This window comes from Mus caroli, chromosome 9 (assembly GCF_900094665.2).
Source record: "Mus caroli chromosome 9, CAROLI_EIJ_v1.1, whole genome shotgun sequence".
In the NCBI taxonomy this organism is placed as follows: Eukaryota; Metazoa; Chordata; class Mammalia; order Rodentia; family Muridae; genus Mus; species Mus caroli.
Window position 1 is genome coordinate 119,275,604 of NC_034578.1, and position 14,045 is coordinate 119,289,648.

General features: G+C 35.6%; 1 protein-coding gene across 1 annotated transcript; it reads left to right on the plus strand.

Moving 5' to 3' along the window:
* The first annotated feature begins 5,036 nt into the window (after nt 1–5,036).
* Nucleotides 5,037–13,404, plus strand: Ccr3 (C-C motif chemokine receptor 3). The gene is made up of 2 exons (XM_021173106.1): nt 5,037–5,238; nt 11,683–13,404. The coding sequence occupies exon 2, from the start codon at nt 11,694–11,696 to the stop codon at nt 12,771–12,773; it is 1,080 nt and encodes a 359-aa protein (XP_021028765.1). The 5' UTR covers nt 5,037–5,238; nt 11,683–11,693; the 3' UTR covers nt 12,774–13,404.
* Nucleotides 13,405–14,045: the final 641 nt, after the last annotated feature.

Below are 14,045 nucleotides of genomic sequence, written 5' to 3' on the forward strand. Positions count from 1 at the left end.
CCAATGGAGTTTCATTGGGTATTCTAACCACCCTTCAGGAATGGAATGCAATGGTATTTTTGTATATTTTTAAAAGAGTTTCCTATTGCTTTGCTTGGACATTTTTTTGTTTTATATTTTGTCTATATATGTTTCCAATCTTATGTTTTAATGGGTTTTGTTGTGTTTGTTTCTTATGGTTTTAAGTTTGAAAATTATATTTTGTTTGACTGTTTACTTTCTAAAGAAAGGGGAAGGCAAAAAAGGTCTGGGTAAGTAGGGGAGGGGCAACTATGCTAAGAATATATTGCATGATATTATTTTCAATTGAAAAACAAGAACCATTTAAAACTTTTAAAAAGTGCTCAAGGATTTGGAGGAAAGAAATGCCCTTATTTTTTTTAAAGCATTTTCATCATATTTTTTGCATTCTTGCTAACTTAGCATGAAAGATCCAGTGAGGATGAGGAAGTCATAGAGGACAAGAGCTGCAAGTGTTCTATATTTGATTATGACAGCATTTCAAGGGAGTATGTAGCAGTCACATTTATTGAACTGTACACCAAAAATGGGCACAAGTAAAAATTAAAAACCCTGACATATGGCTGACTAAAGAACTGGTGGGAAGTGGAAATGTTAGAAACAAACAAAACAACTTTGTTTCCAAGCAGCAGAAGGTGCTTCTTCACCCCTGTGCTTTTCTACAGGGTCTAGAAATCTAAGTGAAGATACTTTTTTTTTAAAATGTTTTTAACATTACCTTTAAACATCTTGTGCAGTAGTATCTTTACAGAAATCTTCCAATGGTTTTAAAATCTCTCCAACTTTCTAGGAAACACTACAATTTGATGATTTTTAATTCCTAGTTTCTTCTCTGCAAAGGCATCATTCGGTAGCTGGGGTTCCTTATCAAGTATTTGTCCTGTGCTCCACTTTAGCTATAATTTCCACTGCCCTGAGTATTGCATGCTGGAGACTTGAGTGAAGCTGAGGCAAATACACATTTTGTTCGATTGGTTCTAAGCCTGTGGCATTTTCTCACATGAATGTGAGAAAGCAGTCTGAATTTTGGCATCACTATTTGGTCCTGTGTGGATGTGGTTCACTTACTTGCAGTTAGGAAACTGCCAGAATATGCTTCTCCTTGTGATGTTTTGCAGTTCCCAGAAGAAATGTTTATGAACATTATAGTGTTCTCTCTGGAGGCACTCATGGGAAGATAATAATCCTAGTATAACAAAAATTGGTATGGTTTTGTCATAAACTGTCTGTAGAAATGCTTTAAAGGTTATCAACCTAGACCTAAAGTAAGATGATGACTAGTTTGTTATTCCAAACCTTCAGTGGTTCCTCAGTTTCTATAGAATGTACTCCACCTGCTTTAGCTTTTTATAATCTAGTTAAGGTCAATGCTCAATTGTATGTCTCTGCACTTCATTTCAAGCTTCTATGTCTCTGCCAGGTTCATCTTGAGATGTCATCAGCCTCTTGTTGATGTTTCACTGAATCGAAAGATAAAACCTCTCTGGAAGTGTATGGAATAAAGTAGTAGCAGTGGTAACATAGACTTCCATCTTCTGGAACAGACCTTCCAATGGTTCTGAATTCTCTGAGAGATGGAGCTTCTGAATCAACGTCTTCCTAATGGATGAACGGATTAATAGATATATAGACAGGTAGGCATATAGATACATTTGTATATTTCACTGACTTTTGAGTCCCAGTATCAGGACCCATGTATATTTGTTCCCTAGTGTCATTTGCTACAAGGACAAATCTTAGCTCCTGGCTGTGGAGAGTATATTTACCCTTTCTTGGACAATTTCCCTCTATCACCTGAAGTTTTATGTATGAGACTCTTGCTCTGTTGTGAAGACTTTCTAGTTCCAGTGGCCCACATGGACATGTTTTCTGAACTCCTCAGAACTTTCATTTGGTGTTCCACACATTCATTCATAGAACACAGTAGATTATACTAGAATTCAAGCATATGGCCTGAATCACTTGATACACACTGGTTGGCACATAGTCCCAAGTCATTTATTTTTCATGAATAATGAGAAATATGAATCATGACTATAAAGTATACATGTGCCATTTTAACAAAAATACCTGAGACACAGAGATTTCATAACTCAAAGCTCATACCATTTTTTAAGTGATAATGAAGAGAGACTAAGAGGCTGAGGAGATGGCTCATCTGGCAAAGTGCTTGTCATGTAACTGTGAGGATCTAAATTTGGAGCTTCAACACCCACATAGTGCTATTATGTATTTGACTGCTAAATACTGGCCTCTAAGATCTGGTTGCCCCTGACTTGGAGAGACTCACTCATACAAAATGATGCTTGCTCCCCAAGTTATCCCAGATTGGTTAATAAAGACTAAAGCCTATGATTTGGCAGTAGATAGAGGTAGGCAGGTTTTCAGTTACCCAAATGGGCCAGATCACAGGTAGAGAGGAAAAGAGAAGAGAGGAGACAGAGAGAGGAGGAAGTGTTCATGAGAGGTTATAGACCCCGAGCATGTGTCCAGGAAAAACAGCAAGTAACTAGGTATGTGTGGCTGGGATGTTAAATTAGAATAGCTCCAAAATCTGCCTAATCTAGGATTACACTTTGTTTAAAAAAAAAAAAACCTGGATTGTATGTCTTTTATACCAGTTAGCTAGAATTTATAATTCCTTTGACATTTGGCATGCTACATTGGGCACCAAAATGTGCCCAACGTGGGCACATTTTTTTGGAGGGTGTTGCTATACCCTCTTGTTGCCTTCAAATATATATTATGGGTTTCTACACTGACTTCAAACTACTTAGTTCTCAAATAAAAGACACAGGCCTTTTAGATTTATAACAAGCCTTATAACACTACAGCTGGGCAGATACCAACCCTTTAAGCTATTGTGTCTGCTTCTTTTGCCAAAATCCCCATAGTACTTGCATCTGTTTCATTTACACTGCTCCTGCTTCATCAGATCAGCCCTCATGGCCACATACACATGGTCCATGTTACCCCATGGAGACTCCTCCTTCCTTCTCCTTGCCTCTCTTCATGGTCTCTGCCTGAGACCCCCAAGCCTTAGGAACCTTTGCTCTATCCTCTCTCTTTTACTCAGCCCAGGCTATAGACATCTTTATTAACCAATCAGGGGTAACTTGAGGAGTGGGGAGTTTATGTAGCACCACTTGGTGTACATGAGGATCTCCTTGTCAGGAGCAACTAGATCTTGGGGGTCAGTATTTAGCATTTGAATAATAGCAGCCCCCTAAAATATCAAATACACTACAGATTAAAACAGTGTATTATTAGTCAGGGTTCTCCAAAGCAGACCCTTAGGGTTAAATCAGCTTACATTAAAATTGTAACAGTTGTCTCACAACTGAGAGTGCTTTGAACCTTATAGTTTCTTAGTCCATGAGGATTTAAGCAGATTCTGGGAGAGCCGCTGGTCCTTAGTCAATAATGGAAGCCTTGAAATGCTGATTCTGATATAAAGGGAGGAATCCACACCAGTTAAAATAGTTCAAGTATTTGTCTGAATGCCAGAGACTCCACCAACCTGTTAGGTGCTCAGTCTCAATCTGACACTGAAAAGCTGGAAGGTTCCTGGAGAGCCACTGGACCTTAGTCAATGTTATGGAAGCCTGGGAAACCTGGTCCTGATATCAGCTGTAGCAACAGGCTAAATTACTTCAGCAGAAAAAGGGAAGGTCAAAAAAGCAAAGGCAGATAATCTTCCTTCCGCCATGTTCTTTTAAAATAATTGAGTTGCTACCAAGAGGTTTTGGCCCAACTTGAGGTTAGTCTTCTTCCTACATCAATTAAGGAAGTCGGAACACTTTTTTCAACTAAAGCTGCCTACTCAGTGATTCTAATTTTTGGCAATTTTATGTTAGAAAAAAAGAACTATTACAAATAGTTAAGTATCTGGTTAGCTATTATTAAAACTACTTGTGTCCTCTTGGCATTTCATTAGATGTTGATCCCCAAGTCCTGGTTTGAATCTAAATCCCTCACAGGCTCATTTGTTTGACCACTTGGTCTATAGCTGATGGTGCTGTCTTGGGAAGCTGTGGAGCCCTTTGGGACTAGGTGGCCCCAGTGGGCTGCTGGGGGTGGATCTGGAAGGTCATATTTCCCCTCTAGCTCCATCTCAAGCTCTGTTTACTGACTGGAAATGTGAATTCTGCTATGCCTTCTCCACTATGAGATAGAAGAAATCCTTTATCTTTTAAGAAGTTCCTGTCAGGTATTTTATCACAGGAATAAAAAAGTCTAAAACATCCAACAACTTAATAGATCCCTTATGGTAAGAATTAAGTTCTTCTCCTATTTCTACTCTCTTTCTTCTTCTCTATTAATTTTCTTTCCTGTCCCCTTCTGAATATCTAACAAGAACTTGGTAAATTCATTGACCTGTATAGTTAGTAAGGATATCAGAGATTATACCATATATTTGTCACTATTCCCGTCAACATTAGGTAAATGGGTCTAGTGTCCATTATCACACTAGGTTCATGGGGATATCAGTACATAGGCAAGATATGTTCCTAGCCTTGGGATGCTATGTCACGGTACAATTCAACCTACACTTTACATTGGTTGAGATCTGTACTTTACATAGAAACTTCCTTGGTTTATCTTAATTGACTTCATGACACCTGTAGGAAATAAATATCTGTTACAATTATAGAGGAGAAAACTAGGTGTCCAGCAAGGCTGGCTCAGTGGTTACCCTGAGATCATGCAGCTATAGAACCACAGTGGAAATGTAAACGTATGTCTTTGTGAATTGTCTAAACCTTTACTGATATGCTTGTCCTCATAATCTTCAGTTGCTCCCAGCAAATTTGCTGTCTCATCCTTTCCTTAAGAGGAAATTCCCACATTGTTTTTCCACAGTCTGTCCATGAGTCAATGATTATTGGGAAGTTGCTAGCCATATCACACATTAAAAAATGAGCAGTGTCAAATGGGTGAAGAGCCTGCAAGATAGTTTCTGAGTGTCAGCAGTATCCATCCATAGATAACTCAACAGAGAGCCAAGTATGTGCAGTAAATAACGAAACGGAAGAACTGTAACAAGTTGGTATCTCTCTGAAAACTTGCAAAACCTGAGAAGCTAGCCTGTTTAAAACAGGAAGCTATGATGTTTACTACCTGACTGGTGTATATGATCAAGTGTTATCTCTGTTTCATTAGCAGTGAAACTTAAGTTACTACTGGACTCATAAAGGACTTAGCAAAAATCACCAGGTATCGTTTCTTCTTTTTATTCTCTTTTGGACAAGGACATATTTAAATTCAAGAGATGTTTCTTAGAGGATATTTCCAGGTAGGCTTTCAGAACTCTAGGAAAGAAAAAAAGGATATATTAGTCTATGTAGGTGAAAGAAATACCTTCCAGAGCCCTCTTGATTCCAAGAGCAAGGTGGTGTATAGTAATTTAAAGATAACATAAGGTAGACTTAGAAAAGATTTTGCAATGTATTTCCATTTTCTTCTTGCTTTCCTTATTCCTATCCTTCTATTTTCCCATCTATACTATGATACAACATGAACTTTATAACTACTCAAGCTACATTATCTGTTACCAGCCTGTACTTATAATTCATAAACTATGAAGAATCGCACCATTCCAAAAGTGTTACATTAGTAGTTAGCGTTTATTGATACTGACTTGTAAGATCATCATGAAAATGTAATCTCTTGTGTGTATGTATATTAGAATGAAAATATATTTATGTATTCATGTGTATACTAAGTAATTACAGATTTAAATGCATAATTAAAGTTTTTGGAAATCAACTCTAAAACTATTAGATGGATTGGTTGATGATTGCCGTGGTGTCTCTGTCTGGATTAGGTTGGCTGGCTGCCTTTGGTAGATCTATCTCTGATAGAGAGTAGAGACCAAAAAAAAATTTAGTGTTTTGAAAGACTCTAGTTTGGCTGGGGTTAGAAGTAAAATGGTTTTGGTGAGTGATTTGAGTCTTCAGTTACAAGTAGGTTGGGACTCTAGCTCAAACCTGTTTTCAACCTGTGGGTTACAACCCTTTGTAGGTGGCATATCAGCTATCTTGTATATTATATAATTATAATACAATTAAAAACAGTAGGAAAATTATAGTTATGAGGTAGCAAGGAAATAATTTTATGCTTAGGGGTCATCACAACATGAGGAGCAGTATTAAAGGGTTACAGCATTAGGAAGGCTGGAAAACACTGGGCTAGAGGATCCTCTTACTCCATTCAAAAGATGGTAATATTACACTGAAGCTAGTCACTGAGTCATTTCTCCTGGAATAAGAAATGAGAGTACTCTATGACTCAACAGGAAAGAAGCAAATATGCTCATAATAAATTAAGTGAAGAGCACAGTCAATGCATAGAAGAGAGAATATGGTGACTAATAATTACAATTTAAAAATTCCTCAAAAGAATAGTAATAACAACAGTACGACAACTCTATATCCATCTAACTGGCCCAGTAATTTTTTTTTGTTTTAATTCTTATGCATGTTGATGGATGCTTCTAAAGCTGGCACCATCACCTACAGTGCTAAGAATTTATTGTTGTTATATATTTCCTGGAAGCAAATTGACAAAATGCATCAAGAGTTTTGGAAATGTTATTAGTTTGAAAAGTGTCTTAGGGTATATAGTTTAAGGAAATAAGTTTAAAAGACAGAGATGTTTGTTGCTGTATTATTTATAAAGGGTGTTTAATGTAAATAACAGAAGGCGATTTCATGTGTGTTGTCAATTATATTGTACAGAGCACTGAGTAGAGGCACATAGTGTGTTTCTTGGTATGCTTACTAGAGTAACTTGGGATTAGCATGCTGAACATACTGGTCATGCTTGGTCATGCTGATTACATTACTTTGCCAGAACAGATATTTTTCCCTATGAAAATATATTCTTCACAACCATCTTGTTCAACTAAATAACATCAGCATTATTCAAAGCTATCTGCTACATTTGAAATACCTGCTATTAAAAGACAATGGTCAACTCTGATCTTTAGGAAAGAAGGTTGGTAAAAGTTCTTGGCACGTGCATGAAGCCAATTCTCTCAAGATGAACTGACTACACTTTGAAATTTAGAACACTCGACTGAATAGGGTCCATGTCACTGAAGCAATATTTAGCCATCTATCTAACTCAAATGACAATTGGAAATTCCAAAATAAATCTACAAAGTTATATAGATGAAAAAGAGTTGCATCTTACAGCAGGGATTATTTAAATTTCTTAAGCAAAGACTTTGAGAAAATTAACTTAAGAAAACAAAGAAATGAATAAAATTTTTGTTCTTTTAAAGAACAAAGAAGGAGAAATTTAAGAAGAAACTCAGAATAGATATTTTAATTATATAGGGTTTGTTGAGATGTATAAATTGTATATCTGTATAATTTTAGTGTGATATATATGCAAGTATTTTATAATAAAGTTTATAAAATAAATCAGTAATTAAAACCCTTTTTAAATTTTTTTTGAGGACAGACATAGTTTTAAAGGACAGAAAAGAAAAAAAGACCAAAATCTACTTTTGCATTTGTATGACTTTGATATTAAGGCATGAAGTTTCCTAAAATCAATCCAACTTTAAGAAACTTGAGTCTCTATCTCTGTCCCCTCTTGTTCCTGTCTTACATTCTCATGCCCTCCTCACACCCATTTAGGTCTATATAACTTTTGTGCTCTTTACTTCTCATTTTGAAATAATCTTGAAATAACCTCCAAGGCAACAAGATGATTAGTTTTCTCTACAAAAGTGCATTCTCAGACTGTACCATCTTTCTTACCCAAAATGTACCTTATTTTCCTGACACATGTGCAAACATGTTTCCATTATTATTTCTTGGGATTTTAGTTAAAAGATGAAGTAGACTTAATAACCTTGGCTAAGAATGCAGTTCATTAGTAGAGTCTTTGCTTATCACATTCTAGACCCTAAGTTTCATTCCCAACACTGAATAAAAATGTGTTACCTTTACATTTATTTCCAGAAAAATGAGGAAGCTCACCATTGCATATACTTCTTTCTATTCTAACTTTTAATATAACACAGGGCATGTTTGTAGATGGACTCAAACATCTATCTATATGGGAGCAAAATTTATCTCCAAGTGTTCACACTTTTCAAATGATCACAGGACTGAATAATTTGTGTAGCTTTCCTTAATTGGCCATTCTTGAGGATAAAAAAATATTAAAATCATTAAGTACATAGTATTCTTTCACAGGGAAAATTTACATCTTGTTTTTAAGAAATAAGAGAAATAAGTTAATCTTTACTTAAAGGAAGGTTGTTTTGTTGGATTGGATGTTTTACACTATGTAGCCATGCCTGGTCTATTGACATTTTAGTCAGTGATAACAGCATACACAACTGTGGTCTCACAAGATGGCGAGGGACATGAAAATGTCTATGTTGTAGTGATGCCACAACCTTTATAACACCATAGCACAGTGTACTACCAGTGTACACAGAGATTCTGTGTAAAGAAACCTACTGTGTTGCCAGTTCTCTAGAAGGCTAGCACAGGGCTGAGGATGTAGCTCTGTGTCATGGTATTTCCCTGACACTGAATGTCTTGCATTCAGTCTCCAGAACCACATAAGTAAACAAACAAATTGCAAATTTACTTTTTAAAAGTATAGCATATACAAACATGAACTACATACGCTATTTGATGTAGCTGACTAGGTAAGAAGTTTGTGTAGTTTCTATACTATGTTTTAATTGTTATTTTAGAGTAGGCATTTAAGAATATGCTTAGGTTGTATACTGGCATTGTGAAATACATTTTATATCTTGTTTCAGCTGAAAGTCAGACTTTTAAAAGAACACAGTTAAAAGATTGATTAAATGTATGGAGGAAATAATTAGATCAACAGTCAGATGACAGGTGATAAACTCATTGAAACCTTTAAAATCTTTGAGCTTCCTAGAAACATACTTTATGGGGCTAGAGATACAGCTCAGCATAGTAATGATTCTTGATCTTACAGAAGACCTGGATTTGGTTCTTAGTACCCATGTGGCAAGTCACAACTACCTGTAACTCTAGTTCCAGGGGACTTGATGTCCTCTTTTGACCTCCTTGGGTTATTGTACACATGAAGGCACACACACACACACACACACACACACAATAATAACATATAAATAAATGTAAAAAAGAAAAATGTATCTTGTGTATTTTCATCTGCATGCATATATGTGTATTATGCTTATACTACATTATGCTTATACTTTGTGTTGTTTCCATGGCAGCGGTAGGTGATGTCATGCACATAAACTCAAACTGGTAAATAAGCTCAAATACCTTTTAATTTAAATGACTTAAATAAATAAATAAATTTAACAAATAAATTTGTATGTAAGATAAAGTAAAGATATCTTAAAATTATTAGTATATATTTTGTGAAGGCTGTAATAAACCAGTCTGGATTGAACTTACCTGTTAGATGTTTAATTTACGATGTGTATTATTTCCCATATATCAAGTATATCAACTTTCACATTTCTCCTTTGGCAAGGAAATACATTAAAGTACTGACTATATTTGTATACTCTGCAAAGTCTGCATGTTTTGTAGATTTCATACATTATTGTATGTATTGTATTTGTATGTATTGTAGACATATTTGTACTATAATCATACAAAGTCTAAAATAGTTGTTAAAAGTAAACAAACTAGATAAATTTAAAATGTGAAGTTTTTAAGTGTACTTTTTAAGAATTTAAAATACAAAGTCATTAAACATTTAAGTTATTTTAAGTAAATTAAAACACAAGATCATTCCTAAATATGAATTATAAATTCTACCAGAAGAACATATATTTCAGTCTATTAATAAATATTACTGATGCTAAATTAGGGCTATATGGCACACAATTTAAAATTAGTTTCTCCCTGAATTTTTATTACAATTTGGAATTAATAAATGTTTAAAATTTTCCTTAATATAAGCACTTCCACATTCAAAATATGAAACCATGTGATTTTAATTGAAAAGCAATTTTTAAAGGTTATGAATATGTCCTTTTATTAAAAATAATTTTGCTTATTTTGGAGATTTCTTAAAGCATTATTTCAAAACTTAAATTTAGGGAAAGAAAACAATTCAGAGTGAAACCAGTAAATGAGGAAGAAAATAGAAAAAATAATACATATAAGAATATATTCTGGATGAAAGCAATTACTTGCAAAGTAAGAAATTTACATAAAATAATTTTGTAAGATAATATTTTGCTTTAAAGCAAGATAATTAGAAAGAATACGACAAAACTATGGGTTTAAACAACTCAAGCAGCCTTCAAAAGACTAAACTGTTAGCCCTGAGATTTCTCAGTGTGTTCCTTCAAAACTTGACTAGTTCAGATACTATTCCTTCTCAATTGAATGAACTTATCTTTGAGGCTTCCAACACAGATACGGATAGGGAAAAATGAGAAAACAAAGTACTTTCATGGCAGTTTCCTTTTGACTCTCCCAGGTAACCCCCAAAGAAGGAAGATGCCTTTCTTAGTGAGTATCCTTGTCTCCCAATGTGATACTCATAGATGATCAGTAAATCTGGGTCCAAATAATTGTGCACCAAGCAAGCAAGAGGAACACTGAAAGACAAGTCTGTCCAAACTGTCCTCAGAGGAGTAAGTGCCACCTAGTCATTTCTTTAAACTTGGCCCTTCCTCTTAGCCAGGAGAAAGTTAGTGGGCCTTTCCCTGAGTAAGCAGAGTATGAATTTACTGCCCTTCATGAGATTTCTGCCTTGTCTGCTTTTCTTCTTTCTCTGCTGGAGTCATTAGTCTGTAGAAAAACAGACACTGGTCCTCCAGTTCCTGGTCTAATAAAGTAAATTGTATTAGAAAATCCACTTCTCATACCCTCCAGCTCATCATCTTTTTTATGAAAGAGAAGCTCTTGGAATATCATTGCTTACCTTAGCTCTACCAAGAGCCAGAGAAAAGAAAAGTATTCAAAGAAAATGCTGCTTAAAATTATACTGATTTCAAAGTTAAATAATAATAGTAATAGTAATAATAACAATAAATAGCAGCTAAATCACCAATAGCTAAATTTAAAATGTTTATATTTAAATTACTGAGAAGCAGATTATATATAGATAGAAATTAAAACTCTACTAAACTTTAACTTACTTATTAGAGAATTTTAGATAAATTACTGTCTAAATAAGCAGTTTCTCCATTAAGTATCTTGGACATGTTCATCAAAGGGCCTAAGATAGGTGGTTATCATTACTAGTACCAGAAATTTGTGTGAAGATTATTATTTTGAAACATCATATATAAAATAGAAATTCCCAAATGTGTTAAAGTATGCATTAGTAATAAGAATTACATATTATGCATGGATCATATAATTATCATTCTTTTCACTCTTCAGTTCAAAACTTTGAATTCCCTCCTTCAAATACTTTCAGAAATTAATATTCCTGTGCTTTACCACCACCCATAGCATTTGTTTCCTTTTCTATTATGAAACATGATGACTTCTAGAGCTACAGAGCTTTTTTCTGGCCCCTACTCATAGCATTTCAGATATATTTTGAAATTTGTACTAAACAAATTCTAATTTGAGTCTCTTAATAATAATCAAGTGATATATTTCACATGGTTAATTGTTTCTTTGTTTATTTGTTTTTTAATTTTTTCTATCACAGAGACAAGTAGAATGGCATTCAACACAGATGAAATCAAGACTGTGGTTGAAAGCTTTGAGACCACACCCTATGAATATGAGTGGGCACCACCCTGTGAAAAAGTCAGCATCAAAGAGCTGGGGTCATGGCTCCTGCCTCCACTGTACTCCCTGGTGTTCATCATAGGCCTCTTGGGCAACATGATGGTTGTGTTGATTCTCATAAAGTACAGGAAGCTACAAATTATGACTAATATCTACCTGTTCAACTTGGCAATTTCTGACCTGCTCTTTCTCTTCACTGTCCCATTCTGGATTCACTATGTTCTGTGGAATGAGTGGGGTTTTGGCCACTACATGTGTAAAATGTTGTCTGGGTTTTATTACCTGGCTTTGTACAGTGAGATCTTTTTCATCATCCTGCTGACGATTGACAGATACCTGGCTATCGTCCATGCTGTGTTTGCCCTTCGAGCCCGAACTGTGACTTTTGCTGCTATCACCAGTATCATTACCTGGGGCCTTGCAGGACTAGCAGCATTGCCTGAATTTATCTTCCATGAGTCTCAAGACAGCTTTGGAGAGATCTCCTGCAGTCCTCGCTATCCAGAGGGCGAAGAAGACAGCTGGAAGCGTTTCCATGCTCTAAGAATGAATATCTTTGGTCTAGCTCTTCCTCTCCTCATTATGGTTATCTGCTACTCAGGAATCATTAAAACTCTGCTGAGATGTCCCAATAAAAAAAAACACAAGGCCATCCGTCTTATTTTTGTTGTTATGATAGTCTTTTTTATTTTTTGGACCCCATACAACCTGGTTCTCCTTTTTTCTGCTTTTCACAGCACGTTTTTGGAGACCAGTTGTCAGCAAAGTAAACACCTGGACCTGGCCATGCAGGTGACTGAGGTGATTGCCTACACCCACTGCTGTATTAATCCAGTAATCTACGCCTTTGTTGGTGAGAGGTTCCGGAAACACCTTCGAGTCTTTTTCCACAGAAATGTGGCAATTTACCTGGGAAAATATATTCCGTTTCTTCCTGGTGAGAAAATGGAAAGAACAAGCTCTGTCTCCCCATCAACCGGGGAACAAGAAATCTCTGTGGTATTTTAGTTGGGCAGAGAAAATTGTCTCTTATTCCATGGACTGAAAGATGAAGCAAACACATTAAGTCAGTCACAATGACCTCTAGGTCAATCATTTGTACTTTCCATGCAATGCTGATGCTCTCAAAGACCTGAAAACACACATAATAACTGCAGAATATCTTCATCTACCCCAAGATCATTACTAGAGGGCATGTGCTGGCCAGTTGGCAATTCATCAAACATGAAAAAGGCAGCTTTTTTTGGATTCTCTGAAGAGTTACACATGTTCTGATTCTCTTAAATGTTAAATAATCCATTCACAAGTAGGAAGGTTTAAAAAATATTTAAACTTCTACTTTAGCCACTTTTTGACATCAATGAAATGTTTCACAAAATGCATTTATTTTATTTCCTAACCTAAGTAGTTCTTTTTTCTTCTTGATAATGGCTTTCTTTTTCCTCTTTTTTAAAAAAATATTATTGGAATATGGACTATTGCTCTTACAGGAGACTGGGTGTTATATCTTGTTTAATTTTTTCTTAAAAGTCAAATTAAATCATATTTCCTATTAGTAATTTAAAGCATCTTGGAAGGAACACGCTCTCCTCATAATGCTAGTTTTATGTTGAAAAATAGGCTGGGGCTATCTGTATTGAGAAGTCCAGGTGTGGTGCTGTCGTTAATTCTTCCTAGACTTGACATCATAAGTACCTGGAGGGTATAGTGACACATGCACAGGTAACTCCTATTATAGGAGAAGAGTAGAAATTTGGAGACAGACATCAAGATTAACAGATAAATGAACTAACCAGTACCCCGGAGCTCTTGTCTCTAGCTGCATATGTATCAAAAGATGGCCTAGTCGGCCATCACTGCAAAGAGAGGCCCATTGGACTTGCAAACTTTATATGCCCCAGTACAGGGGAACCCCAGGGCCAAAAAGGGGGAGTGGGTGGTTAGGGGATTGGGGGGGGTGGGTATGGGGGGACTTTTGGTATAGCATTGAAAATGTAAACGAGGAAAATACCTAATAAAAGATAAATTAAAAAAAAAGATTAACAGATAAAGTAAGTCTGGAAACCCCTTTCCACAGGCCCTCACATACCAAATAGAGGATGTACAAGAAAAGTATATGACATCACACAGAAAGAAGTTGGCACTATGCAAATAACCCATGAATGATAAGAATTCATATGATGCAGTGCTTTTGGGTGTCTGTCTTTTCACAGATCATTAGCCTACTTCTATCCTCAAGAATATCTTTTTATCATTCTTAATAAACTGCCTGTGTGTCTA

Excerpts from the sequence above, each read along its gene's own strand:
- Ccr3 (XM_021173106.1), top strand. The coding sequence starts at position 11,694 with ATGGCATTCAACACAGATGAAATCAAGACTGTGGTTGAAAGCTTTGAG.